This window comes from Dermochelys coriacea, chromosome 7, assembly GCF_009764565.3.
Source record: "Dermochelys coriacea isolate rDerCor1 chromosome 7, rDerCor1.pri.v4, whole genome shotgun sequence".
Lineage (NCBI taxonomy): Eukaryota > Metazoa > Chordata > Testudines > Dermochelyidae > Dermochelys > Dermochelys coriacea.
The window spans coordinates 5,995,127-6,022,367 of NC_050074.1; the positions used below are offsets into that span (position 1 = coordinate 5,995,127).

Below are 27,241 nucleotides of genomic sequence, written 5' to 3' on the forward strand. Positions count from 1 at the left end.
TGTAATGATGAAGCACCGTATAAATACTAGTCAGCAATGTTATGGCTATCACATAATTCACTGAGGTATGAAAAAAAATAGAAATGTTTCCAAAAGCATCCATAGAAACTACAATGACATTAAACTCCAGCAATGTGACTTTAAAACCATAGTGTTTAAGGAAGTCAATATATTACAAAAAGGCCTCATTTTTTTATAAAGTGCTTTCAAGTCAAATCACCTTTAAAAAACCTTCAGCTATGTTTAACAAAATATACAATACATTTTGACACGTGTTTGCATGTCATTTTAAAATGGTCACATCAATGCTTTTCATTTTATCTAGCCAGTGTCCCAAGTCCCACACTCACTTCGGTGTAAGAGCACCTGTTAGCAACCAGCCAGGAGCACTAGAATTCCACCTGTCCTCAGGTGGAGAGGGCCTTTTATACAGGAAGTCAGTATTATTTTGTGGAGTTCACCTTGCAGAGCAGACGGATCCTAGGCTGGGCAGGGTAGAGTTTTAAACTATAGGACGCTATATAATGGTCCAGATCATCCCCTGCATTAGAGCCACTTTGCACAGCGGGAGCCGTGGGCGGATCACCCCAGTGCAGGAGAATCATCCCAGTGGCACAGAGCCAGCATAACCACTCCTATCCCACTCCCCTCCCAGTGGTTGGAGAGGAAAGGTGACCTAAAGTAAGGGGGCGTCCCTTCTTCCTGTTGATCCCTGGCTGCCATAACAGTCCCACACGGGCAGCTAGTGTAATTTAGAGCAGTGGTTGGGGATCGGACCAAGGATCAGAGAAATATGCAAGGGTAGCTTAAAACCACTTTAAGCCTGACCCCTCATCAGTTGCACTATATGATTCACAGCTGAGAATAAAGTACATTATATATAAACATACATGTATATATATAGAAATACATATACATGTATATATGCATTATACTAAAGTAGGAATGTGCATGTGTTTTCTGTATGGGTGTGTATATATTTATAAACTAATACATACACACTTATAAACACATATACTTGCGAATGAGGGCAACTTAGCACCAAAATCCTCCCATAACTATATTTTTTTTTGCAGAGAAAATGCAGCATGTGCAATAATAAGTGCACAATAAAATATTAATATAAAATATAATCAAAACTTTCATTTAAATTTAAATATACTGCTTAAAATGCTAGGTTTTAATTTGCATGCAAAGAACTCAGTCATAACCAAGACTCGTAATGCATGGTGCTTGCAATGTAATAAAACGTACAAAGTTGGTTATCTAGCAGAAAGTGCTTTTTAAATTAAAGGAGTTTACTTTGCTAATGTAAGCCCTTCCTGAATGTGTCACTCTGAGTATATTGTAAATAATCTTCTTTAAGTGCAGTTTTATGACACAAAATATTAACACCTTGGCTTTAAGCATCTTAGATTTGTTGTTATGGAACATTTATAAAAAGAGTCACAAAGATAAATATGTTATGGTCATACCGAGCTCCAAGGACCAGAATTCCAGGAAACATCTCTAGGACAGTCCTGCATATTGCACTGCTCACGGTCTGGTGGTTTGTCAAGAATTTCACAGCTCAGATCTGGAAACCTTTCACCATTAGGACGCTGGCACACCACAAGCCTCGTTCTTGTTCCTGCACCACATGACTTTGTGCACTAGAGAAAGGAAATCAACAGAGAACAGAGTAGTTATAATATTAGTAATTTACATATTGAGCATTGTCTGAGCCAACCTCCACTGAAATCAACGAGAGTCCTTCCACTGACTTCAGGGTGGGGCGAGACAAGCCCCAGAAGAGGGTGTTGGTATTTTTTTAAATTTCAGAAGGGACCAGAGGTTTTGGGGCCCACTATTTTTGGGTACTCAAAATAAGACACATTAAATGAGACCAACTTTTAGAAAGCACTAAATATCAGCCAAGTGCTTTTGAAGATGTCTGAAGCTGGACACTAAACTCACCATAGCAGGTTGACATAATTCAAATGAGTAGCTTTTCTCTCAAAAAAAATGGCCTTTTTAAAATAGAGTTTTCAAAATCTGTCATTGTCTGGAAATGTTTCTGCGACGTGCTTAATTGAAAACATTACCAGATACTTTACAGAACTGTTTCAGTTCCCAAGAACTTGCTTTTCAGTAAACGAAACATTTTGCGAACCATTGGCAGTATTTTTTATTTCCATTTTTCAACTCCCCGCCCCGCCCCACAACTGAAAACCTTGGCGTACGTCTTTATAGAGACAGGAAAAGGTTAACTTGGTTCTCACCTCTCCCCAGCTGCCATAAGCCCATTGAGGACAAGGGCCAGATTCACACGATCTCTGCTCAACAGGTTTTGCTTTCTCATCACAGTTACTTGCAGTGTATCCATTTTCATCCTGGCACACCACAACCCGCCGCTGGAATCCCCCAGCGCACGTACTAGAGCACTGCAAAACACAATCACCCATGATGCCACCAAGTCCAGTTTGGGCTTAGCTTTCACTGGCTCTCCCGAAGGACCATCAGAACACACAGCTATGGGAGTGCACTTGCGCAACAGGAAGCAAAACCCCCACCTCTCGCCAAAGGAGCTAGAGTTAATAGACAAATGTCAGGTCTATGGCATTAGCCTAAATAACGCCCTTTTACCTTTGCAGCATAGGCGCCGACTCTGTGGGTGCTCCAGGGCTGGAGCCCCGCCGATCAGCTACTCCCCCTCCCTCCCAGCGCCTCCCGCCACGAATCAATTGTTCAGTGATGTGCAGGAGGCACTAGGGGGGAAGGGGTAGAGCGAGGGCAGGCACACTTGGGGGCGGGGCGGGAAGAGGTGGGGCTGGGCCTTGGGGGATGGCTTGGAGTGGGGGCAGAGCCCCCCCCGTGAAATGAGGAAGCTGGCACCTGTGCTTTGCAGTCTACGTAAATCAAGCAGAAAAGCCTGTTTTTACAAACATTAAATCCACCCTGATGCTTTAGGCCCCAACTCAGCAAAGGAATTATGCATGGGCATAACTTTAAGCGCCTGAGCAATTCCATTGACTTCACTCGGATATTTAAAATTCCTCCCACACCTCATCACCTTGCTGAAGTGGGACCTTAGCAATGCACTGTTTCAACTCTGTGTTCACAGGTTTTGTTTAGAAAAAAATAAGAAAGTCTCAATTGTGATTGGTCGCTAGCCCTTAGCAAGGAGCAGAGCTGAGCTGCCCCAGGAGAAGACCAGGAACCACACGATGACTCAAAGGCACCATCTGGTCTCTAGTTAGTCCTTTGTCTCAAGGGAAGTAATGCTGCCAGCCCTATGCCCAGCACAGATTACTTGCTCTGCCATGCCTTCTGGTGCTTTGGAGGAGCAGAGTGAAAGATCCATGGGCAGAGGAATACACAGAGGCTTGAGTCATATGGGTAGTGAGTGCAGGGGAGTGAAGTGGTACCTTGTTGCACATCTGTGCAGGGGCAAAAGGAACACAAGGTTCATAGTTTGACCTGAAGTGAATAAATTGACACTTACAGCACCCCATGGGCCGATTCTCCATTGGTTGTCTCCTGGTATGTGCACGGGGCCAGTATTCTGGTTTGGGTTCCCCCCCGGGTGGGATTTCGGCTGATGCTCCGGGTATGGGAAAGGGTAGATTGGCCTGCCATAGTCATGGGTGTTCTGACAGGAAGACACAGAACAATCCTGGTCCGTTGCCGGGAGATCATCTGGATCGCATTCACTTCCATCGACTACCTGGTCGCTGTAATTCAAGCAGACCACCTGCCGCGTTGCCTTACCTTGGCCACACGTCACTGAACACTGCATTGACAAGTGGAAAAGAAGATACTTTCATTTCCAGCCTGGAGAGATGTTTTTTAAAATGAAACCACTTGCTAATAAAAAGAAGTTGAAACATCTCAACTTCCTTGCCTTTTACCTCAGAAGTGCACTGGATGACAGAGTACATGAGAAATATATGAAATAAATTGCAGGAACAGGCCATATAGATTATACTGTGGTAAGAACTGGATTTGCTTACAGAACTCCACTCCAGGGCTTTCCATTGTCCGCACGGCGTTACGGAGCACACTTCTGTCGCTGAAGGTTTAGGGAGATGAAAACAGGCAGCTTCATCAGCCACTGAGCCCTGATCATCACGACAGCTGACATATCTCATCCTGGTACCTTTCCCACATGTCATCGAGCACTAGGAAAGATCAACAAGTAGTTTAGTGAGAAGTCATCTCCTGTTGTGCAACTGCACAGACTTTGGGATAAAAATCAAACCAACGATAATGAAAAATATGTCATCTTATAAAATGTAGCCAGTGACCACACACTTACGGGTGTCCAAGATCCAAATCTCCATTGTGTCCTGTGAACACTGGACATAGATCTTTTCGTTTCTGGAGCAGCTGGATGGAGAGGACACGTTGCTATTTCACAGTCCTACCAAACAAATGTGTAAGAGAAAATGAAAAATATTGGATTATTGATTCGCAGATGCTCCAGGTAAGTAATCTCTACAATGTGGTTAAGAAAGAAGGAAAAATATACTTTGCCCTACAATCCACTATTTACAGACTCTTCACTTTAATAGAGGCAGGTTCTGCTCTCAGGTCCTCATGACAGATCTGCAAAATTTGAAATCAATACATTGTGGGGGGCGGGGGGAAGAGGGGAACTGACAGCAGAATTGCACCTAGCTTTTGGTTTGCCAGTATCCTCACAATCATATGTCAGCTGCATTTATGATGATGAACTTCCAAAGAAAGGAGTTTGAAGGACAAGAGTAGAGATTGTCACCAAGAAGGCAATAGGCATTCCAGCCCCTAATAATTTTCAATGGCAGTTGGGCTCCTAACACCCTTAAGCACTACTGAAAAATACCAGCCAAACTAAGTTTTTAAATCACAGGAAAAAAATTGGACCTGGAGCAAATGTACTTAACATAAGTCATGCTGGTTTTGGAAAGAATGAGATGAATTTTTAACTTTCCTCAAGGAAAATAGGGAACTGTCTGGTCAATGTTCCAAATAGGGAACTGTCTGGTCAATGTCTTATGCCTCTTTCAATCAGGCTTTCACAAAGCAGTGTGGCCAAGAAGACAGAGCACTGAACTGGTACTCAGGAGTCCTGGGTTTGATCCCTGCATCTCCCACTGGCCTGCTGAGTAACCTTAGGCAAGTCACTTTACCTCCCTATGCCTCAGTTTCCCCAACTGTGATCTAGAAATCTATTCACTGATCAATGACTGAAAACTGAACCCCCTTCTATTGGCAGATGAAATGCTGAAATTGCTGCCAAACGTACCTTGACTGAAACAGAGTCTCCCAAGTGTATTAAATGTAATAAATAACTCAAAATAATTGGATCAGAACAAGGAGATGGCATGTGACCTTACATATTGCCCATGATGAAAAATGCTTCCGTTTTGCAAATTACATAATTTTAGCACATACTTTCCGCCTCTGAAGTAAGATACTGTATTCTGTACCTCTGCAGAACTTTCCCTATCTAATTGCATCCAGATACACATCCACACTGTGATACACAGAGAAGCTGGATTTGGATGTAGGACTAGACTGTGATTCTATCCTTCTCAATTGGAAGCATGATAAACTGATGAGTAGGCAGCATCAGGAGTTCTGAGAGCCAGAACTGGTGAGGTCAGGCAGGAGCCATCAGTATAATCCGAGCTGCCTCTTGTCTTACCTTCCTTAACATCTTTGGAATTAATGGAAAAGGAAGGAAAGCCTACACCTAAAACTACAAATTGTAGATGTTTCTTCTGTGCAGGATTTATCAACACATGGAAGTAAGCTTCCTATAAAGTCAGGGTCATGAACAAATCCATAGGATATAAAGTGGGAATAATTGAAGCGAGAGTTACCATACCAAATTTGGTGCATCAAATGTATTTGTAATAATTTCTGAGATACAGGATCAGATGACAACCTCTTTTCTTTTTTGGTATGAGGAAATAAGGGGGATATAAGCCCTTTCCCACAAATTTTTGAGGTACCCATTCTGTCACTCCAAGATTGATTATGTCATCTCCCTCTTGATGCATAGTGCTCTCATGAGACTAGTTACTAAAAAGGAACTATACAGGTGGGAGGCAGAGATTGAAACTGAATGGTGTAACCATCCTCAAGACATGAAGAATCCACTGTAATCCAACCCTCCTGGCACAAAAAAGACAGATGGGAACCAAGCGAGGGAGGAAAAGGTATAGATCCTTGTAGATTAGTCCAAGATCATTGACTGTGGCATCAAATCTGATGCTTTTGCATCTTTCCTGATTGTGATGTTAGCAAAGAGGATGATGGACCAGCTCTCTTCTTTTGCTAGCTCAATCTCATCTAGGATTGGCGAGACGATCTCGGTTGATAAAAGTATCAGAAAGGTGTAGTGTTCCGATACCTTGAGGAAGAAGGGTGAGGACAAAATTGCTTCCTTCTAAATATTAAGGGGTATAAACTCAGTGATCTAATAGTGGATCTTGAGCCTTTCAATGCGTGAAGACACTCATCCATTATAGTACTAAAAAACTGTCCATTGAATGGAAAATCTTCAATGGTTGCCTGTACTTCCTTAGGCAAAACTGATGCAGACAACTGTGATGCACATTTCATAGTAATAGCTGCAGCCATTGAACAGACACCAGTATAAGCAGCGTCCAATGCAACCTGCAGTGAGGTTTTAGCAATTGAGTGACCTTCTTCACAGATTGATCTAAATTCATTTGTGATTTCTACAGGTATCTTGTTCTTAAAATCAGACTGAATGTCCCATTGAAGAGTATCTTATTTAGACAGCATGGCTTGATTATTAGCTATCCTAACTTGTAAACAACGAGGAATCATTTTTCCATCCAAAGATGTCTAGCCTCCTTGATTCTCTTTCTTTGGGTGTTGACTTTCCTATTTGTTTTGATTTTGCATTTTCAGCAGTAACAAGTGAAGATAGAGGTGGAGGAGTATAAAAATAATCTAAACGCTTGGACAGTACTGGATATCTATGATCAGCACACTGTGAAGTAGCGGCAACCGAGACAGGAGTAACCCAAAGATCTTTTGCCAGATCTAAAATTCCTTCATTTATAGGTAGCGTGACTCTGTGATGCTGTTTGTAAAGCATGGGCAGATTATTTATGTATAGAGTAACTGGAGTTCTTCAAGATGCTTTGTCCTGTGGGAGCTCCATGTCAGGATATGTGTGTGCATCTGCATGCTCTTGATTGGAGATGGTTTTTGTCATCAATGCCCTATGCATCCTAGTGATCTGGTAGGAGGGTATGCAGGGAGGAGAAGACCCTCCGCTGCTCCGTTTTCTATTCATGGAGCCCAGAGGCAAGGACAGCAAAGCAGAAGAGAAGGAGGGTGGGTAGTGGAGCATAGGGACAAAACATCTCAAAAAAACCCTCCTGTTCCTTACAGGTAAGTAACTGCTCCTTCTTCTTCGAGTTATTGTCCCTATGGGTGACACGTAGCCTGCCCACACTCACCAGCCACCTCAGTTTGCAGCCAGGGACTGGGGACAGGGCACTGCTGGCCAAGAGCCAGCATGCAGTGGGGGGCCGTGCTGACGGCAATGCAACTTTGCCTCATCACCAGCCTTGCACACCCATCCCTATCGTTGGCCCCTGGACCCCCCCCGCCCAACTCCGCACTCACCACTGGTAGGTGGGCGGGCGGGCAGCTGGCGAGAAAGGATCCAGCCAGCAGCAGGACCTGCCAGTACTGATGTGGGGGAGACAGAAAATATGGGACAATTTGCCCGTTTTCAATAAAAAGCCAGGATAGCTGCAGGAGGGTTTAAAAACGGGACGTCTGGTCACCCTAGACATGTTCCATGGTATAGAACTGACAATAGGAAGCTCACTGTGGCTTCGACATCAAAAACAGAGCATGTGACAACTACAACAAGGCTGTACAGATCCATTTCACGGCATACGTATATGTTAAATCCTCACCAGATCTGGCAAAAATGCACACTGGAGCACCCTGCCCACTGCCAGGTTTGCTAACAGAGAGGCCTGGTCTACAAGCTCTGCTGCTCTTGTCTGAGATCTGCCCAAAACACTCAAGTTGGCCACCAAGGGTCCATCTCCACTGCAATTAAAATCCCGGGGCTGGTCCAGGCCAGCTGACTCAGTCTCACAGGCTGTTTAACTGTGGTGTAGACATTTGGGCTCAAGCTGGAGCTCGGGCTCTAGGACCCTGCGAGATGGAAGGGTCCCCAAACGTCTACACCTCAATTAAAGAGCCCCACAGCCCAAGCCCTGTGAGCCATGTCAGCTGGCACAGGCCAGCCGCAGGTGTCTAATTGCAGAATAGACCTTACGCCCTCAGCTGGTATAAATTACCATAGTTCCACTGAAAGTCAGTAAAGCTACATTGATTTGCACCAGCTGAGAATCTGGCCCAGGGATCTTCAAAAGAGCAGATCTTGGTATTGATTTACTAAGCCAGGAACAATTAATAAAGAGGAAAGGCGTGCTTATTTTATCACTCCTCCAAGAGGCAATGCATGGATGGGAACAAGAGATGAAGAGAAGTGTAACATTTACCTGTGTGTCCGTCGGTCGTGTAGCAGCATTACACTCATTGTCATCCACTACTGATACATAGGCACCGACAACACATTTCACTGCTCTCATTTGGTAGCCCTGCCCACATGTCATTGTGCACTGGGAGGGGGGAAAAAAACAAGACAGACGTGCACATGACTGAATAAAGATTTGACCTGGAAAGTATTAAGCAGGGGTAGTGTATTTGAAGAGCATCATTTCTTTCATAACAGCCACCAAAAGTAAAAAAAAGCCATTTTCTTCTACTTCGGTCATTTCAACTTAAAAGGAGGTCAAACTTAATTCACTGCTTCTGTCGGAATCCTGCATGCTTCATTTATCATCTTCAAATATGGATGTATGAGTGTTTAAATGATTTCCCATTCTGTGGGATATGAATTTAGTATAATCCCTGTCACATTGCTTTGCATGCAGTCTGTGCAAACTTCCAGTAACATATCATGATCATGAATGAAAGGCATTGTGCCGATCAGTAATTTGTATGGTCCAGCTAATTATTATTATTTTTCATAACTAAATCATAAAAGTTACAGCTGTGGTGGAAATCAAGAAGGCAGAATCCTCTGGAAGAAATTAGCACAGATTGCTTATTTTCCCTCTGTGAAAATTAATATGAAACATACAACAAAAACGAAGGCAAGATTTTGAAAAAAGGGTTGCGGAAAGTCAGTGGGTGCTGCACTTAGGAAAATCAGGCCACTTATTATTAAAAGGAGGTAATATTTCCTAGTGGATAAAGCACTGGCTTGGGAATCTGGGCACCAGTTCCAGCTCAGCTGTTGGATGACCTTGGGCAAGTCACGTCACCCCTCTGTGCCTCAGTTTCTCCATCTGTAAAATGAGTGTAATGATACTAACCTCCTTTGTAAAGTGCTTTGAGATGCCAAGCACTGCATCAGAGTGGGTATTGCTATTATTTAGGTGCCTAAATATGGACTTCGTAGTCTAAGCTTGGAAACCCATTTTTGAAAATCTTTGCCAATCTGTTATAAACACAAATGAAATTTAGCATGGTCCTGCTACTGCTGCCAGCTTTACAACAACGGACCATTCATACCAGGAGCAGAAGGAAACAGAGTCTCTTACATTACCTGTCCCCAGGGTCCTACTTGCCACGCCGCACATTCCTGCTGCTGACAGGTCTGCACAGAATCGGGCTTACTCTCCGGATCACAAAACCTGTCATTTAATCGATCTTCTCCAAACTGGCACCAAGTCTGGCGATGTTTGTGCCCTTTCCCACAAGTTACCAAGCACTGCAAGGAGCAAACCACAGACTCGGGGTGAGATCCTTAGCTGGTGTCAATGGAACTATGGTGATGGACACCAGTTGAGAATCTGCCCGTGATATTAAAATCAGACCAGAAGCCGCCACCAAACAATTGTTTGCTTAGAGGTGTGTGTTTAACTAAGAGGAGTTGGTTCATAGCACTGACTGGAGCTTAAAGAGAACTATGAGGGTCAAAAACAAACATACAGTGAGAGTTGAAAATAACATCAAGTCAAAGAACATGGAGAAAAATCAGGATTATTATCAATCACCCTTTTTGGGTAAATCAACGTAATGTACAGTGCAACTCATACAGGATTTACTGGGCTGGATTCTGGTGTAAACCTGGTGTAACTCCACTAACTTCCGTGGGGCTAGCTCAGCTTTACAGTGGTGTAACTTTCCTGTGTATTGCTAACATCCTTGTTATTTGTGATGTTGGCTCCCTAGAACTTCTGAAGAAGTGCCAGAAATCAAAGGAGCAAATTACGGATGCTGTAGCCAAAATGGGAGGTGTGCCGGGGAGAAAGGGTGCAGGCGCCCTTGCCTCCAAACCAATCCAGTGCAGAAGGCAGCCATGATTTGTCTCCAGGGACTGAGGAGTCTGGAAGGCCACACCCAAGCACTAGGAGACAGGACTGCTGGCAACATCTCTGCAAAGATGTAGCAAAGTGCTCCTCTTTCCACGTTCCGGCCAGCCCAAGCTTTCCAAAGGCATCACAACTCCAGAGGCTGACACTCCCTCTTCCCATTACACGGCTCATGTTCTTAGGAGCCAGAGCTGGACCAAAGTCCACTCACTGAAGGAGTTTTCCTCCATCATCTCATTTTCTTTGACCTCTGAAATAACATGAGCCCTGGAGAAGTGAGCCTTGTTTTGACGAACTGCTGGGGTTTGCACTAGTGGAGCTAGGGGGCAGGAATTCCCTTCTCCGTGAGCCCCCTGTCAAAGGCTACAGAGCACCCCTGGAGTTGAAGTAATGACTCATTTCCCTATCGAAGGCACATGCTTTCAAGAGAGAAAAAGGTCAGTGGATCTAGAGGCTTAGGGCCAAGGACGCTGCTTCTCCACTCCTCCCGCTATCCTGGGTCCCACTTTTCTTGTGTGCAGGGGTGAAGAGAGCCCCAACAGAGCAGAGTGCTGCTACGCCCATGGGGCATAGGCCTCTGTGTGACATCTTTCACTCCTTTCTCACAGCAGAACCCAGGGGCTCCAATGTGCCCCCTCTAAGGGAAAGAATCTGTCTTTTGTAGCCATGCATTAGTCATAGGTACAGACAGGCACATCAATGTAGGCTGACTACTAAGTGCAGTGTTGCTGTAGCTGGGTCGGTCCCAGGATATGACACACAAGGTGGGTGAGGTCATATCTTTTATTGGCCCAACACCTGTGCGTGAAAGAGATCAGCTTTTTGGTTTTAAAAGAGTGGACACTTACTTCTGACCAATCCCCTGTTTTCCACTGTGGACACAAGAAGTCACTACAGCGCTGTACAACGAGCTTCTCCTGCCGGCTGCATTTACTGTCGTCCAGAACATCATTGAGGGTGTTAACGCAGATGGCTCGTCGTCTCCTTGTGCCACCACCACAACTTTTAGAGCACTGAAAGAGAAACTCAGTAAACACACATGGGAATTGTGCTCTGGGCCAGGCCAATAGTCTATCTAGTCCTGTAACCTGGACGAGATGCTTCAGAAGGAGATGCAAGAAACCCCATAAAGAACAACTGTACAAAAGCACCCCCATGGGGTAAATTTCTTCCTAATCCCAGGCAGCTGATGGCTGGTTTTGACCAGAAGTACAAAGGTTTGTATCCCTTTTAAATACATATTTTATATATATATATAATCTTACTAAGCACAATAATATCTTGTGGCAATGAGTTCCACAGGTTTCATTATGGGTTGTGCCAAAAAAAGAATTCCGTTATTAGTTTTAAATTTGTTGCCTTTCGATTTCATTCAACTGGTGTCTCTTTGTACTTGTATTATAAGAAACGGTAAATAGCAGTGGTTTAACTTCTTAATACCAATCATTGATTTACATCCTCTACCATTTATACAAGGTGCCATTACACCACTCGGGCACTTTACGTGGCCTCAAGATGTGTCAATGCCAAAACAGTGTAAAGGGGCCTCAGTGTAAATGAAAATCAGGCTGCATAGTATTTTAAAAAGTAAAGCTATTTATATTGCAGTCATGAAACAAAATCTTGTCTTTAATTCAGTCTGCATGCTAAGGCCACACACAAACTCTTACTGATGGTGCTAGCAGTCGTGCGTGCAGAGAACAGTCAAGATCTGTCTTACAGACATCGGAGGAATGCAGAAAGCAATGGTGGATGCGTTACTGGGCAGCTTTGGACTCAGAGAACATGCTGAAAAATCAGCATAAACGTCACTGTTTCCCAGTTCCATGTGCTATGTATAGCTACCAGTTTCACAGACTAGCTCCTCCTGATGACGGATCCATGCAGGACTGACTGACTGTAGAGTACATGTAATACACTATTCCAGTAGGCGGCTTCAAAGCAACAGCAGCACATAGTTGAACAGCTCAGCCACAACAGCAGGACACTTTCCAAATCAACTTTTATTACTAGGTTAGACTGACCAAGTGTCTGCCCCCCTCCCTCAAACATTTGACTGAGAGCTGCCAAGAATACACAGGCTGTAGATTTTCACCTGAAATAAGGCAAATGTCACCACTCAGGTGACATACTTACATCAGACCAGGCTGAATACCGCCATCCTCCTACGTTACAGTCTCCAAAGCATTTTTCCCTAGTATTTGGCTTGGTTTGGCCACTGCAGAATCGATCGTCGACTTTCTCTGTCTTCCCTTCCGACCTACTGTACTTTGTGCAGTAGACCTCTAGTGTTCGGTATCCCAGCCCACACTGCGCAGTGCACTCGCTCTTTCTAGCAATATGCCACCTGGGCACACAAAAAACCCCCCCAAAAAACCACCATCAGTAACTCTGCCAGTTTTACACTATCTAAAACAGAAAGCCTGGAAGAGCATGGGAACACACGTGGTTTTGAGGGGAAAGTGGAAGCAGAAAGGGTTACTGCTTTTTAGTATCCTACGCAGTTAGTATCATGTTATATAAATAAGGAATGTACATATTTTAATTATGCAGATTTGTAACTCATTCCAACACCACCCAAAGCTTTGCATCTTCAAAGTGCTGTCTAAAACATTAGCTAATTACTCCTTGCATCATTCTTGGGATGTACATATGCATTAATCGGCCCCTTTTTATGGATGGGGAAACCAAGGTAATGAGTTTAAGTGACCTACCCAAGGTCACAGAGAGAGTCAGTGGCAGAGCAAGGATTAGAATTCTGGGGTTCCTGGCTTCTAGGTCTGTGTTCAGTCCGCTAGACTATGCCTCACCCTCAGAAAACCAAAAGCTTTAAAAAAATCATGGCATCAAATGTATTAAATTGTATGGGACATAAAGCATACGTCAAATGTAATTCCATGGAACAGAAGGCTTTAACAAAACTTTCAGCCCTCTGAAGTCGAACTGAGTGATTTGTGCACCGGTACAAGATAGATGATGCAAAGAAAACGTTATATCAGGGATTAAAAAGCACTTGCTCTCAGCTGGTGGGACTCTGGTCCTGACGTTTGCCAGGGGGACTTCTGTTGCCCGCAAGCAGCGATGCAAAAATGAAGGCCATTCAACTGAGAACCTCAGGGCTTTCGTCCATCTTTCAATTCTTGAACACACTTTCCTATCTACAGCCACCTCCTCATGCTTTAGTCACCTTTCCTACCCTGAAGCTAGGAGATTAGACATCCTCCTTTAAGACTGAAATGGCAAGAAGGCAAGCATGCAGTGTGTGTGGCATTCTCTCCAGAATAGTCCAGAATCACCTCCATGCAGTCCCCAAGCTGGAGAGAAGTGGCTGCTGCTGACCCTGGATTTTTTCCATGTGGCTGAATTAAATTTATGTCCACATACATGGTGCTGTTTTCATCAGGCACCAGAGGCCTGATTTTTCGCATTTCCTATGGACTTTAGCTGGAGCTGTGGGTGCTCAGTGGTCCAGATGTGCTTTCCAATCTTTCCATACCCGCCTCATAGAATAGATCTGTGCAGGTGACGGGTGAATTTAATTCACACTATTGGGATTCCTCACTCCAGAATCTGGGGACTAACATGTTTTCCAATATTAGGACTAGATATAAATCTTAAATTATATCACAGGGTGCTGGACGGGTGGCAGAAAAAGCACGGTCCCATCGACAGGCCAATGGACTGGGAAATTGGAGCTCTGCGTTCTATTCTTGGCTCTGCCACTGATCTGCTAGGGGACCCTGGGGAAACCCTTCACCTTTGTTTCCCAGCCTTCTTGTTGCCTTTGCATTTTCTTGCAAACTCTTTGGGGCAAGGTTAGTCTCTTAATGTGCCATTATACAGATCCTAGCACAATGGGCCCCAGCCCAATAATAATAATAATTAACTGCATGTTTAGTCTTAAAGGCTTACTTTCATACTTGGTCATGAGCAGTTGTGTTTATTCTCCCATCAATGGACTTAGGATACATGCAAGTAATTGCCATTAATGCAATCTACACAGGCATATTGCCCATGTGTCAGAGAGGCACTAGGCCCCAAGGCATGGAACATTTTTCCATAGCTGTTGGGTAGAATCTTGCCTTTGCAGAGATGCACATGCATATCTGGGAGCAGAAGTTAGCCTTTCATACTCTTTTGAGGGTGTTCTCCACACTCCTCTTAAACACCTCCAATCCACACTCCCATCCTCTACGCATACACACACTCTTCTGGGTTTTATCCAAGCCCCCACCCGAAAGATCCTCCAATGCAGACACCATTTTTCCAGGCAAGGACTGCTAAACTGGTCTGCCTGTATAACTGCCTCTTCACCGGTTGTCCCCGTCCCTGGAGGAAGTGCTTTTGGTTACTTCACTACAATTGCAGACTGGCAGGATATGACACTATGAATGGAGCTTGATTACATGAGGTCCTGACAGCCCACTTGGTACTTGAGGGCATTCAGCACCTCGCCCAAGCACCTTGCACAATGAGGTCCCTAATTAGGGAACTAATTAATGTCCACTGAAGTCATTGGAATGAGTCCCATTGACTTCAACAGGCATCAGATCAGAGCCCAGATTAGAGACTCCTGTATAGAAAATGCAGAGCTCCTCAACTTGGCCACAAGGCCGAACTCCAGGAGAGTAGCTAGGAAAATAAAATAAAGATCTGGAATCAGTAGCTCCTGATTTACAGGTCAGTCTCAAATCTGTTATTGAGTTCCTAACTTTTACAGTTCCCGCCTCTGGAGCTTCCAAGCTGTGCAATGGTAAATGAGTAACCTTTCAGCTGTTACAGTGACGATCTGAGAGGACCATCACATTCTCAGATGGAATCTAGATTAAAAACTCAACTGGCTCAGCAGCAGCCATTTAACCCCCCCCGGCCCACACTTTAGTTCAAAAGTTCACAATTTAGTGGTAGAACCTCCATCCTTAGAGGTTTTTAAGGGTTTGACAAAGCCCTGCTGGGATTATTTAGTTGGGGTTGGTCCTGCTTTGGGCAGGGGGTTGGACTAGATGACCTCCTGAGGTCTCTTCCAACCCTAATCTTCTATAATTCTATGAAAAGTTAAAACAGGTCTAGAAATAATGGTTCTTTTAAAAACAGGTTCCCCCCCCACCAAAAAAAAATCTTTCGCCATACTGTAATCATCATAGGCTGCTGTTTGGCTAAGGCCCTCATCCAGCAAAACACTTCAGCGCATGCTAAGGTACAGCTCAAGAGTACTCCCGCTGACTCCAGTAGGGTGACTCGCACGCTTAAAGTTAAGCACTTGCTTAAGTTGCTTTGCTGGATTTGGGCCTACTTTTGTTTGTTTTTTAAAGTTTGCAGACTGCTTCTCCTGGACAGACAAGACCGCCATGCAGTTCCCAGCCTTGTCGATCACGTCAGGATAGGAATCACAGGCATTTGTTTCATGTTTCTACATTTTGCAGCATCAAATAAAGGATGTGACCCTTACAGTTAGTGCTTCTTTCACCATAGAAAGGCAAGCTGAAGTGAAGAGAGCAAAACGTGTCCCTGCTACAAGGAAGCCAGTGGGCACCATTAACTCTTGGCTGACAGTGGCAGAATTCTACTCTGCAGAAGTCTATGAAAGCAATGTTATTATCTGCTTCAGCTAGTGTAGGTCACTGAGAAATAAGGAACCACAAAAGGCAGTGAAAGGAAAGAAGACTAGGCAATAAATATATGATGTAATGTATATACATGACTGAGTAGAGTGCACCTTAATTCACATTCTGTGCTACAAGGCTCAGTTACTGGATCAGGTTGGGGAATTCGATCACATCTTTGATCTGACACCATGAGTTGATCAGATTCTCTGGCACAAATGGGTTTCCTTTTTCGTTCCCCTAAATAGGAAAAAATACATTTTTAAACACATACAGGAAAGTGATCCAATCTATTCTCTCTTTTTCTGTTTTCAAAATAGCTTCTTAAAAAAATTCAAATTGTGCTCTGCAAATCTAGGGAATCTAGTACAGAGGTGAAATCTGCATCATGAACTCAAAAAAGGATCCAGCTTATTGAGATGGATGTTAGTACTACTAGTGAATGGAGAGAGGTAGTGTATCACAACATAAAGAACAGCCTTACTGGGTCAGACCAAATGTCCATCTAGCCCAGTATCCTGTCTTCTGACAGTGGCCAATGCCAGGTGTTTCAGAGGGAATGAAGAGAACAGGTAATCAAGTGATCCATCCCCTGTCACCCATCTAGAGGTATATAGAGGTACAGAGACAGATGCTCCTGAATGTTAACCCCAGCTCTGACATTGACTCCCGTTGCAGCTCTGGGAATGAGAAGGAAACTCTGTGCCTCAGTTTCCCCATTGCAACACTTCCCTACCTCATAAGGTTGTTGTGAGGCTCAGTGAGTGAATGTTTATGAAGCACTTTGAAGATGAGAAGCACCAGAAAAGTGCTAAACATTATCAACTGTCATAAGGCAGCATAGATCATTCCACTACTAAAGTTCACGGAAATGATCAAACTCATATGATATAAGAAGTTCAGAGAAAGCAAGTGTAACTGCATTTGTTACCACCACCAAAGTCCAGAAAATGCTGTGACTGATTTAAAATACTCCAAAGCACATACCTTGGCAAAGTTTACTGCAGGCTTGCCACGGGCCATAGATGTTCCAGTAATACTGCTGAGGTTTGCCTTCAATGGGGATATTGAATGTGTATCGAACATCAGGGTTATATAAATTACCCACTGATAGAATCTGGGGAAAACAAAGACACACATGGATAAACTAAGAACAGTCAATATCTGCACTATTTTCACTCAAATAAAACCCAGCGAAGGTGCGTTTGCGTGAAGAAAGTACACTTTACCTGAACAACGATTTCTTGCTCAATGCGCTCCGTAGAATTAATCCTTTCAATTGTATTGTCTGAGCCACTGTATTCGATCACAGCATTCCCAACTTTGATTTCCCTTTTAAACATGCTGACAACAAAGTCCCCATTTAAGATGAAGACTCCATGGCTGTTTGATAATGCTGCACAAAAAGAGGTAAAAACAAACAAACCCCACACTCACGTAAGTAACTCATGCACTTAATTTGAGGTCCCATATATACACATTTTAAAATTATGGGGCCAGACCCTCTGCTGGTGTAGCAGTATTGGCTTCAGTGATTTCCCTCCCTGATTTCCAGCGGTTGAGGAGCTTGCCCATACAGTTTTGGAAATGCCATGCTTGAAGTCAGTGGAAGCAGAGGGAGACTCCGCATATGACGGGATCAGGCCCCTAGGCTGGAGACATTGCCCCACTGTGGAGCCCAGCAGCCAGGCAGCAGGGTCAGGCAAGTTGAGGCAGTGATACAATTTTGTAGCTTTTGAGCCTTTTTTTGGGTTAAAAATCCTTATTTTGAACCCTGAAAAATAAGTTGTTTTTGGAAGTGGGGAGTTGCTGCAGTTTCCAAAGGAGGGGATGGGGAGCAATCAGCAGGACAGGTCTTTTCTGGTCCCAGGCTGGGACTGACAAAAGGAGCCTCCCTCTGTGAGAAGAGCCCTCGGTTGTCCTAACTTACGGAGGGGCTGGGGGAATAGCTACTGCTTCCTGACAGCCTCCTGCATTGAGAGGATCTCAGGCTCGGGGACACTCAATCCCATGATAGTGTCTCTGATTTTTAATCAAGCTTGGATGTATGATTAGATGTTGATAGATATTTGGCAGCACATGTGTGCGTTCCCTCTGTTTGCCGCAGCCCCAACCCTGCACAGACAGCTGGCACAGCAGACCTCAAGCAAACCACCCAATGACCACAAGATCCGTTAAGAGATGAAGGCAATCTGCTTTGATTTGTTTGCTATCACTTAAAATCTATCTTTTGTAGTTAATACATTCTTTTTCTTTGTCTAAACCAGTTTGCCTTTGAGTGAAGTGTCTGGGGAAAAAGCCCTGCTCTGGGAGCAAAGGCTATTGCATATCTTTACCACATCGAGGGTAAGGCGAACGTTATTAATGAGCTTACATTGTACAGATCCCTGTGCCGTGCAAGACGGTCTAATTTTGGGTTTATGCTCCAGTGAGGGTGGTGCAAACCTGGGGAGCTGGGAAATCCTCTGTCTGTCTGAGTGTGTTAGGTACAGCACTGAGGTAGCTCAGTTTGGGTGTGTGGTGCCACCTTCTGTCCTATTGGGTGATAACAGGGCCTAGTGAGGCTGGCTGTGTCTCTCCAGCAAAGCAGTGTGAGAAAAGGGCCAGATAATCCGGGTGGTTAGAGGGGTGCAGCGGTCTCCCTGAGGGGGACAACCTGTCTGCACCCCTGTGGGTGACAAACCATCACAGATGCTTTTCTGAAACGTCTGCGCTAGGAATTATTTGGGAGCAGTTCTCTGGCCTGTGTTACACAGGAGGTCAGATTCAATCACAATGGTCCCTGCTGGACTTGGAACCTATGAATTATTTAAAAGGTGATCTTGTAAATCGGGGTGGGCAAACTTTTTGGCCCGAGGGCCACATCTGGGTATGGAAATTGTATGGTGGGCCATGAATGCTCACGAAATTGGGGGTTGGGGTGTGGGAGGGGGCTCTGGACTAGGGCAGGGGGTTGGGGTGCAGGAGGGGTGTGAGGGCTTCAGCTGGGGGTGCAGGCTCTGGGATGGGGCTGGGGATGAAGGGTTGGGGGTGCAGGGGGGTGTTCTGGGCTGGAACCGAGGGGCTCAGGGAGCAGGAGGGGGATCAGTGCTAGGGCAGGGGGTTGGGGCACGGGAGGGGGTCAGGGGTGCAGGTTCTGGTGAGTGCTTACCTCAAGCAGTTCCCGGAAGCAGTGGCATGTCCCCCCTCTGGTTCCTACGCGGAGGTGTAGCCAGGCACACGCTGCACCCGTCTGCAGGTGCCGCCCCTGCAGCTCCCATTGGCCATGGTTCCTGGCCAATGGGAGACTGAGGGGGTGGTGCTTGGGACAGGGGCAGCGCGCAGAGTCCCCTGGCTGCCCCTACGTATAGGAGTTGGACAGGGGACATGGCGCTGCTTCTGGGAGCCGCGCGGAGCCATGGAATGCGTGCAGCGGGGCAAACCGTTGACCCCACTGCCCAGCGGGAGCTTGAGGGCTGGATTAAAAGGTCTGAAGGGCCGGATGTGGCCCCTGGGCCATAGTTTGCCCACCCTGTGGTAGAGCCTCCTCCAGTAAAACCCGTTGGTTCTCTCAAGGAAGAGGGGCTTGAGGACAGGGGCAGTGACAATACAACTGCTGTGCCTGCAGTTGAGGAGCACTTCTGCTTATTCTGGTGTGCCACAGCTCCGCCCTGGGAGACCATGGGGCCGTGTACACTGCACACCCCTTATGGTGGCACGTAGAACAGAGACACTGCACACCCCCCCGAGCATGAATAGAGACTCCTCAGCGACCTACCCTGCCCGGGTGTCTACACGCCCATGCAGGGCCTTCCCCATCTACACTGCTATTTGTAGCTGAGCCTTTCCTAGGCATACGGAACTGCTGGCAACTTTCCACACCACAGGGAAAGACTCCGCCAGTGGGGAGGCAGCAGGGAAAGGCTCCGGCAGCTCCCCGGGGTGGGGGAAAGGCTCCAGCAGTGGGGAACAGCTCTGGCAGTGGGAAGCTGCAGCGAGCTACCCAAGCCTTATCCCCATGGCTTCCGCCATGCCAGAGCCCTTCACTGTCGCGGGTCGCTCCACACCACAGGGAGGAGGCTTTTTCCTGTGCCGTGTAGCTACACGGACCCGACAGGCCACTGCCAGTGGTGTGCAGTGTAGACAAACCCTTCAGGGAAGGTGGAATTTCCAGCTCAAGTGGACAAACCCATCCTTGCTCCGAGCAAGAGGCATGAGCAACGAGAGGGGCTAGCCATGCTGAGTGCAGTCCCAACAGAGACCCTAGGTTCATACGCAGGGCAAGCAGCCCTTCCTGCTGCCATGGTTAGACTGTGAGGTTTAGAATGTGAGCACAAGCAGACCTAGCGTGGGTATGCCTGGCTGCGCTGGAAATCACATCTTCCAGCTGCAGTGTAGGCAGACCCTAAGCTGGCCCCAGGCCTTATTAGAAGAAAAGCAGATTGCTGGGGGTTGCTACTCAACACAGGGCACAGGTGGGGTGGCAAAGATGTGCTTTAAATAGTGCATGTAAACTGCATCCCAAATATTGCAACACCAGAATTACACAGATAAAGATGGGCTGGGCAAGGTTGTTCGCTGGAAAGGTTGTCAGGCTGTAGAACCTTTTCATCCCGCATTCAGGAGCATAGGTAGGGTACACGCCATCTAACTGAGCTGCCTGGATTTCACCTTCCAATGGAGTTCAGCCAGCATCATCTTTTTTTGTTTTATTCCAGATCTTGCAAAAGCAGTGCAAAAGCACTGACGGCTTAAAGCCTAACTAACTGCTTTCTAAAAGGAACAGGTTCCTGCAAACAGCAGTCTGTTGAACAACTTCACACTAATGCGATTATGTAGCTAATTTCCTAAGTTAGTTTCCCCACCATTTCACCCATCACAGCTACATTACTACAAAGGCTCTCTACTGTAAAACCTAAAGCTACCACCAAAACATGGAAGGTGTGGTTGAAACATAAGTAGGAGAGAGAATAAAGCAAAAGATTGCTCAGCAGCTAGCACGTACATGGCCAAAGGAAAGCCTCAAAATGCAGGGTTCAGCCCCAACCAAATTCTTCCTACTGTGACTTAACACTATTAACCAGCACTAAAACACATTAAAGGAATCCAATCCATTTATTGCACCCTCCTACAACAATAGGGGAGACCGTTTAGACGTCCCAGACTTGATGACATCAAATTCCTCCTAGATTGTTATGCAACTACTACAAGGTTCACAATATCCAGGGCCTAAGATTTCACACTCAGTGAACTGCGAAATTAATGTACACATGCACACTTTTGACTTGTTTTATTCAGGCCTAATAGAAAGAGATGCTTTCCCAGCAATATTCAGTTAAAGAAATCACAACTGGCCTAGACCCTATACTCTATGTGTAACATTAAAGAAGATTTGACTTCATGCTTTTCAAGAAGATTAAAGCCCTCCAGGAAGAACTGAAAGGTTATTCTGGGCGCAGGGGCTTGGACGGGGTAGACTGTTCTGAATACACAGCAGGGAACTATATACATGGAAGATTATTTTTCTAGGAAAGAGAAGAATAGGGAGGAATCTCTCCCTCTGGAGAAAGACAGAAAGTGTTTGGAAAGTTTTACGGTTCTCTTGGTAACAAAGCTTACATATTAATCCAGTTTTGCTTAATTAGACACTTATAAACATGCATTAATAATAGACAAGCCACAAATTAACGGCAATATATATACAAGGGTAAAATACCTTGAATGGCCCCAATCCTGGAATCAAATCCATACAGTTGGACCCTACTGGGGCACAGGGGTCCACTTGCATGGATCAACTGTCAGGAGCAGGGCCCAAAGGATTCACTTGATTTTGTATTTCCTTTCCCTGCACTGTATTCTCATTGGCAAGATTCTCTAATCACCACAAAGGAAATATTTTCTACATCGTAAACCATTCAGAACACCATCAGGCCATTAATTTTATTTAGCATATCAGGCTAGCTTGAGCCCTCTTGGGCCTCCTGGACAGGACGCGCGACTCAGAAAGTCACCGCCTCTCCTGAGTCTCCTCTTCCTTTTAGCTCACTTCCCCCTTCAGGCCTGGCCAGCTCTGCTTGGCATGACTCTGCCCACTCACTTGTAGGGAAAGGGTGGCTCCGCCCACTCACTTATGGGGCACAGAGCCTCTGCCATGTTGGGGGTGTTCCTTACACCCCGTTCTTCCCTTGAGCATCTGTGTTAGGACAAGGGATAATCTCCCCCATACTAAATTGAGGCCTAAGTAGAGATACTTCAAAAAAAATCCAGGGGTGAAATGAACTCCTATACACAAGGCCCGTCCATCATTTATGGCCTACTTTGAGGGTGTAAGTGGAACATAAGCGCTGCACGGGTTACATGCTGGCCCTCTGCACAGGGATGAATTTCACCCCAAGTGAAGACAACATTTAAAATAACCCTAATCATTAAAGCCAATACACACACACACACATTCATTCAGTTATTTTTTTAAAATCTATTAAAATAAAAAACAACCTAACAACAAAACCAGCCTGTTTTGACAAGCTGATTATTCCACCTTTGGAAAACAAGATGACACCTATTGTCCAAACAGAGATCTAGATAAATGCGAAGGAACCACAATGCTGCTGACCAACCCAAACAAAAGGATGTGTGCAAAGGAAGAGAAACAGAGTCACAGTATGAGCACTCTACAAATCAGGGGCAAAACTTCCTGGACTTCAATGTGGCCAGGATTTCACCCCTCTCAGGATGAAATTCACGGCTGTGCAAAGGGCCAGCATGAACCCTACTCGGGGGGAGACAGCAGGACTGAAGTGGAAGACAGGCCTCACTGGGCATCTGCCCCAGTATCAAATTCACCCATAGGTGAATTTCCATAGCACTGGATTCTGCCATCCTTGCCATCCTCACTCAAGCCGTACTATTTCAGGAGCAAGTTACTGCTCAGTGTGAACTAGGGGGTCAGAATCTTGCTGTCGTGTGTGCGCAATAGCTAAAGGTTGAGTTACCATTATAACATATCGGTTTAAATAAAACCGAGATGCTTGGGACCTGATTCTTGTTTACACTGCTCTGGCAGGAGTAAAGGGGAAGTTGTGAAATGAGGATCAGGCTTGTTATCTTCCAGTGGAATAGTAAATAATATACATTTTGGTTACATTACCTAAAAATATGTATAGAATTTCCATTAAAACCTTGTAAATGTCTCTGTCTTTATACTCCAGCAAACATAGCTTATGAAGGGATCTGTGTACCTGCTCTGGGACTCCGGAAATCAGAGCTCAATTCCAAGCGGGGTCACAGACTTCCTGAGTGGCCCTGGGCGAATTACTTAACCTCCCTTACTTCCTACCTGTGGAATGGGAATACTACTACTTCCTGATCTCATAGGGGCATTGTAAGGATAAAGTAATTAAAATGTGTTAGCCTCTCATGTACTACAGCAAGAAGGACCTTATAAGTAGCCAGACACACAGATAGATGAAGCAAAATTAAGGCTAGTCCATTTGGAAGATATACTGTACATATTTTTGACTGTGAAATCTAAATATTCCTTAGCTGAGAAAGGGTGGTATAAATAGCATGTCTCTCTACATTCTAATGGGCATTAAACTTACCAAGGTAGTTATCATCTTCGGGTTTCCCTGAGTAACTGTGCTGCCGTACATCAATATTTGTAGCACCAGCGGGTATGTGTACCACAGTGTTATAGCCTAAAAGATTGAGCAAAAGGTCAAGACTATTCCTCAGCAATCCCATTTACTTTTTTTATGGGAGGAGGGAAAAATCTTTAAAAATGTTAAATGATCAGGCATTACACAAACCAAATGTTTCATTTGAGGGTAGCATAAATAGTTACAGAACAGAATATACCACAGCTAGAGGGATTTTGCAGTTTACACGAGTGTTTTTCTAGACTGTATGTGGTTAATGCTTTTATAGGCTTGCATTTTTCTCTATAAAGTATTTTGGTGACAGAGTCTTACCATAATGCACTGTATTAAATGTGCCTGCAATAGTTTTGCATGAAGAATTATCACCACCACAAATGCCACATTTGTCTCTTCTTGCCTTGGAATTTAGCACATGATCACAGCCAGCTTGCTTTAAGAGAAAAAGTTAAAAACTAGACTGAACAAATATTAAATAGGACAGAACTTACAAATCTCCTAATTAAATGATATTAATCATCTGTTTACAAAGACCACCGCCAAACTAATTTTTCCCCTTTTCCACATGTTTAGTTAATTTACATTATAACCATCTTACACTGAAGCTGTTTCTAAGCAGAGGGTCCCCAAAAAGCAAGGACTCATTATAATCAAACGTGGAATTTGCACACTGTAACATTACAACAATTTGGGATCTCTTTTCATAACAGACAGTTTATTGTATCCTACTTCACTATTATTAACAGTGGGTTCCAGTGCATGCTAGTGCCCTTCACTCCCAAACAAGGCTTAACATCAAGGGATTGTGTACTTGTGCCTGTGATTGTACCGCTGGGAGAAGAAGAAAAAGATGGCAATGTTATCCAGTTTAGAGATTGCCGTGTGTACAAGGGAACCTCAGTTTGGGAAGTCACTCTGGAATAGGCTGTTTTCAGATAGAGGAGAATAGCATTAAAATAATTGCGAAGGGGGAAAATAAATTCCGGCAGGGTCAGACTTTCAAAAGAGCACAGAGCTAGATTTTTCATGTGCTCCCCACCCAAAATTGGGCTCGGATTTCAAGAGTGCTCAGCACCCAGAAACTGAAACACTTACGGACAGATTTTCAAAGAGCATAGTGCTGAGCTCTTTTGAAAAACTGGTCACTTATTAAGGTGCAAAAATAGTTGCTGAGGTCTCTGGAAAATCCAGGTCTAGTTGTGTGCTCTAAGCTTTCTGAAAATTCCAGTTACAGGGCATATGACCATGACAGCAGGACTTCTTTTATTTGCCTCGGGAAGAATCCACACTAGCACCAGTGAAGCCCAGAATGTGGAAGTGGGATCGAGAACGGATCTTTTCAATAGAAACAAGAAAACAATCTAGTTAAACAGCAGAAAGAAATATTTACCCGACAAAGTCCTTGCACACAGATGTCATTTGTGTCTGGGCCACAAGGGGTGCCATCAACAACTCGGTCCCTGAGCTGATAGTAGGCTGTGTTTCCTGCTACCCTACAGAACAACTTGCACCGATCTTTCATCAAAACTGGAAAAGTGAGAGGTCACGTTATTTTAATTCTATTCCCTTATGCAGCCATTGCAAGGAGGCTGACGTTAATTTCCTGACATACTCACTTCCACTGTATTTAGGAACCCAACGCACATTAGGAGGTAGACCGTTAATGTTAAAATGCTTCCCATCAAAGTCAGCGCATTGCTCATCTCGGAAGTCTTTCTTTAGTTTAGAGCATGGTTCAGTGTTGCAGGATTTAAATTTCATTCGACGACCCACGCAATATTTCCCACCATTCTTGGGCCTGGAAAAAAAAATCACTTTAGTTCTAAGATGCAATGATCAACCACAAGCCTAAGATGCAATGTATCAACAGCACCTCTTTTTGAGTTCTCTCTCTCTCTCCCTAATATATTAAGTTTTGGTACTTTTCATCTCCGAGCCTCTCAACCTCGCTCTCCCATCTCATGAAAGATGCTCTTCCAAATGAGACTGGAGGCTATGAAACCCATCAGGCTCATTCCTGCAGCAGCCAGGAAAGTGGTCAGAATGCTACGCATTTTCCTTTCCCAGGGACTGTATATGCTGCCTCAATTGCACGTGAGCATGTATGTTACTCTTCCTGGGTTTGAACCCCAGGCCGGGTACCAGGTGTGGTGTTCTTATTATGACGTGGAGAGCTTGTATTTAACAGTTACATTATTCTTTTATTCAGAGATTCCATAACACAGCAACCAGAGCCTGCAGCCATCCACAAGCCTTCCCCAGCCTTCCAAAAGGGAAGATGACTTTGGTCTCTGCTGCCACCCTCCACCTCATTACACAATGACGGCTGTTCTGCACTCACAAGGGTAAAGGAAGAAGCTTAAACTTCTTTGGATCGCTCCCATGGTTGCGCACGATGGGCCTGATTCAAAGCCTACTGATGAAACAGGAGTTTCTCCACTGACTTTAATGAGCCTTGGATCAATGCTATGCTACTAGCGACCAGTCCCACAATCACATTCCTCTAACTAGTTCAAGACATTTATTATTTACAGCACTTCTCTTCTGTTACTGGTGATGAAGACCCTATATTTTGTTCTTGCATTTCTTTAAGAAAGATCTCAAAGTGACAGCTAACTACTGCAAGCAGTAAGTGGAAGAGGTTAAGAAATAAGACGACAAGGGAAAATAAAGATGGGGCGAAGGGGAGAAGGAGTGATGTAGAGTGAGCTGCACCCTACAGCTCATCACAAAGCCCTGATAATTTGTCACTTCTCAACTGACTAGTGGGATACCTGAAAGGCAGATAGATCCAGATCCACAATAGGACACAGCTCAAAGTGGGCTGGAATGCAGGCCTGAATATGGAGCTGCAAAGGGGAAACCTCAAACAAGTTCAGAACTACTTTGAACTGAAAATCTAGTGAAACGATGCTCTCTTGTGAGATTTCCATTCACCTACTTCCGGTTACAAATGAAAGCTGGGAATTGCAGAGGTTAAAAAAAAAAAAAAAAAAAAAAAAAAAAATCAATAGGCAAGCGAATCAGGGCGGGATGCTTAACAATCCTCAGAACACCCAAAAAAAACCAAAGTCCAGGGTCATTTGTTTCCGTACAGCAGTTGGGATGGCGCTTGGCAGAAGACTGCATGGATGACAGCTCAGGGGGTCAGGAGAGATTGTACTTGGGCAGCTACGCTGAGCCACCGCCCATGCAGTCATGGCCATACTGCTATTTTTAGCACGCTACTGCAAGCGGACTAGCTAATGAATCCAGTGTGTGTATATCTTTAAGGGAATTGTCTCATTAGCATGGCAGACGCCACCCTCTTCCGAGGAACATAGATTATGATGGGGAGAGTAGGCAGAGAGAAAGATTCCCCGGAGGAATAAATTCCCCCTCTGCTGTAGTAATTTTAAATTTTATGTTGTGAGAATCTACAAATAAAGATGGGACAATCCCTAGAAAGATGTACCCGAATCTCATAACCGTAAGAGCTTTATAACCATTGATGGCCTAGAGCATCTTGCTGTGACAATTATTGTTTATATTACTGTAGAGCCTAAGAGCCCTTGTTGATTCTGATAGTGAGGAACTAAAACACCACCACCACCAT

General features: G+C 44.8%; 1 protein-coding gene across 1 annotated transcript in view; it reads right to left on the reverse strand.

The window, feature by feature from the left end:
* The window catches only part of ADAMTS9 (ADAM metallopeptidase with thrombospondin type 1 motif 9), a 135,957-nt gene that overhangs the window by 55,808 nt on the left and 52,908 nt on the right, over positions 1-27,241 (reverse strand). The window contains 16 exon segments of the mRNA XM_038411003.2: positions 1,476-1,652; positions 2,262-2,423; positions 3,485-3,772; positions 3,993-4,160; positions 4,298-4,402; positions 8,529-8,648; positions 9,641-9,805; positions 11,258-11,422; positions 12,546-12,756; positions 16,126-16,252; positions 17,000-17,129; positions 17,242-17,408; positions 23,593-23,688; positions 23,962-24,079; positions 25,037-25,173; positions 25,263-25,444. Of these exon segments, the coding sequence (XP_038266931.1) occupies positions 1,476-1,652; positions 2,262-2,423; positions 3,485-3,772; positions 3,993-4,160; positions 4,298-4,402; positions 8,529-8,648; positions 9,641-9,805; positions 11,258-11,422; positions 12,546-12,756; positions 16,126-16,252; positions 17,000-17,129; positions 17,242-17,408; positions 23,593-23,688; positions 23,962-24,079; positions 25,037-25,173; positions 25,263-25,444 (2,518 nt within the window).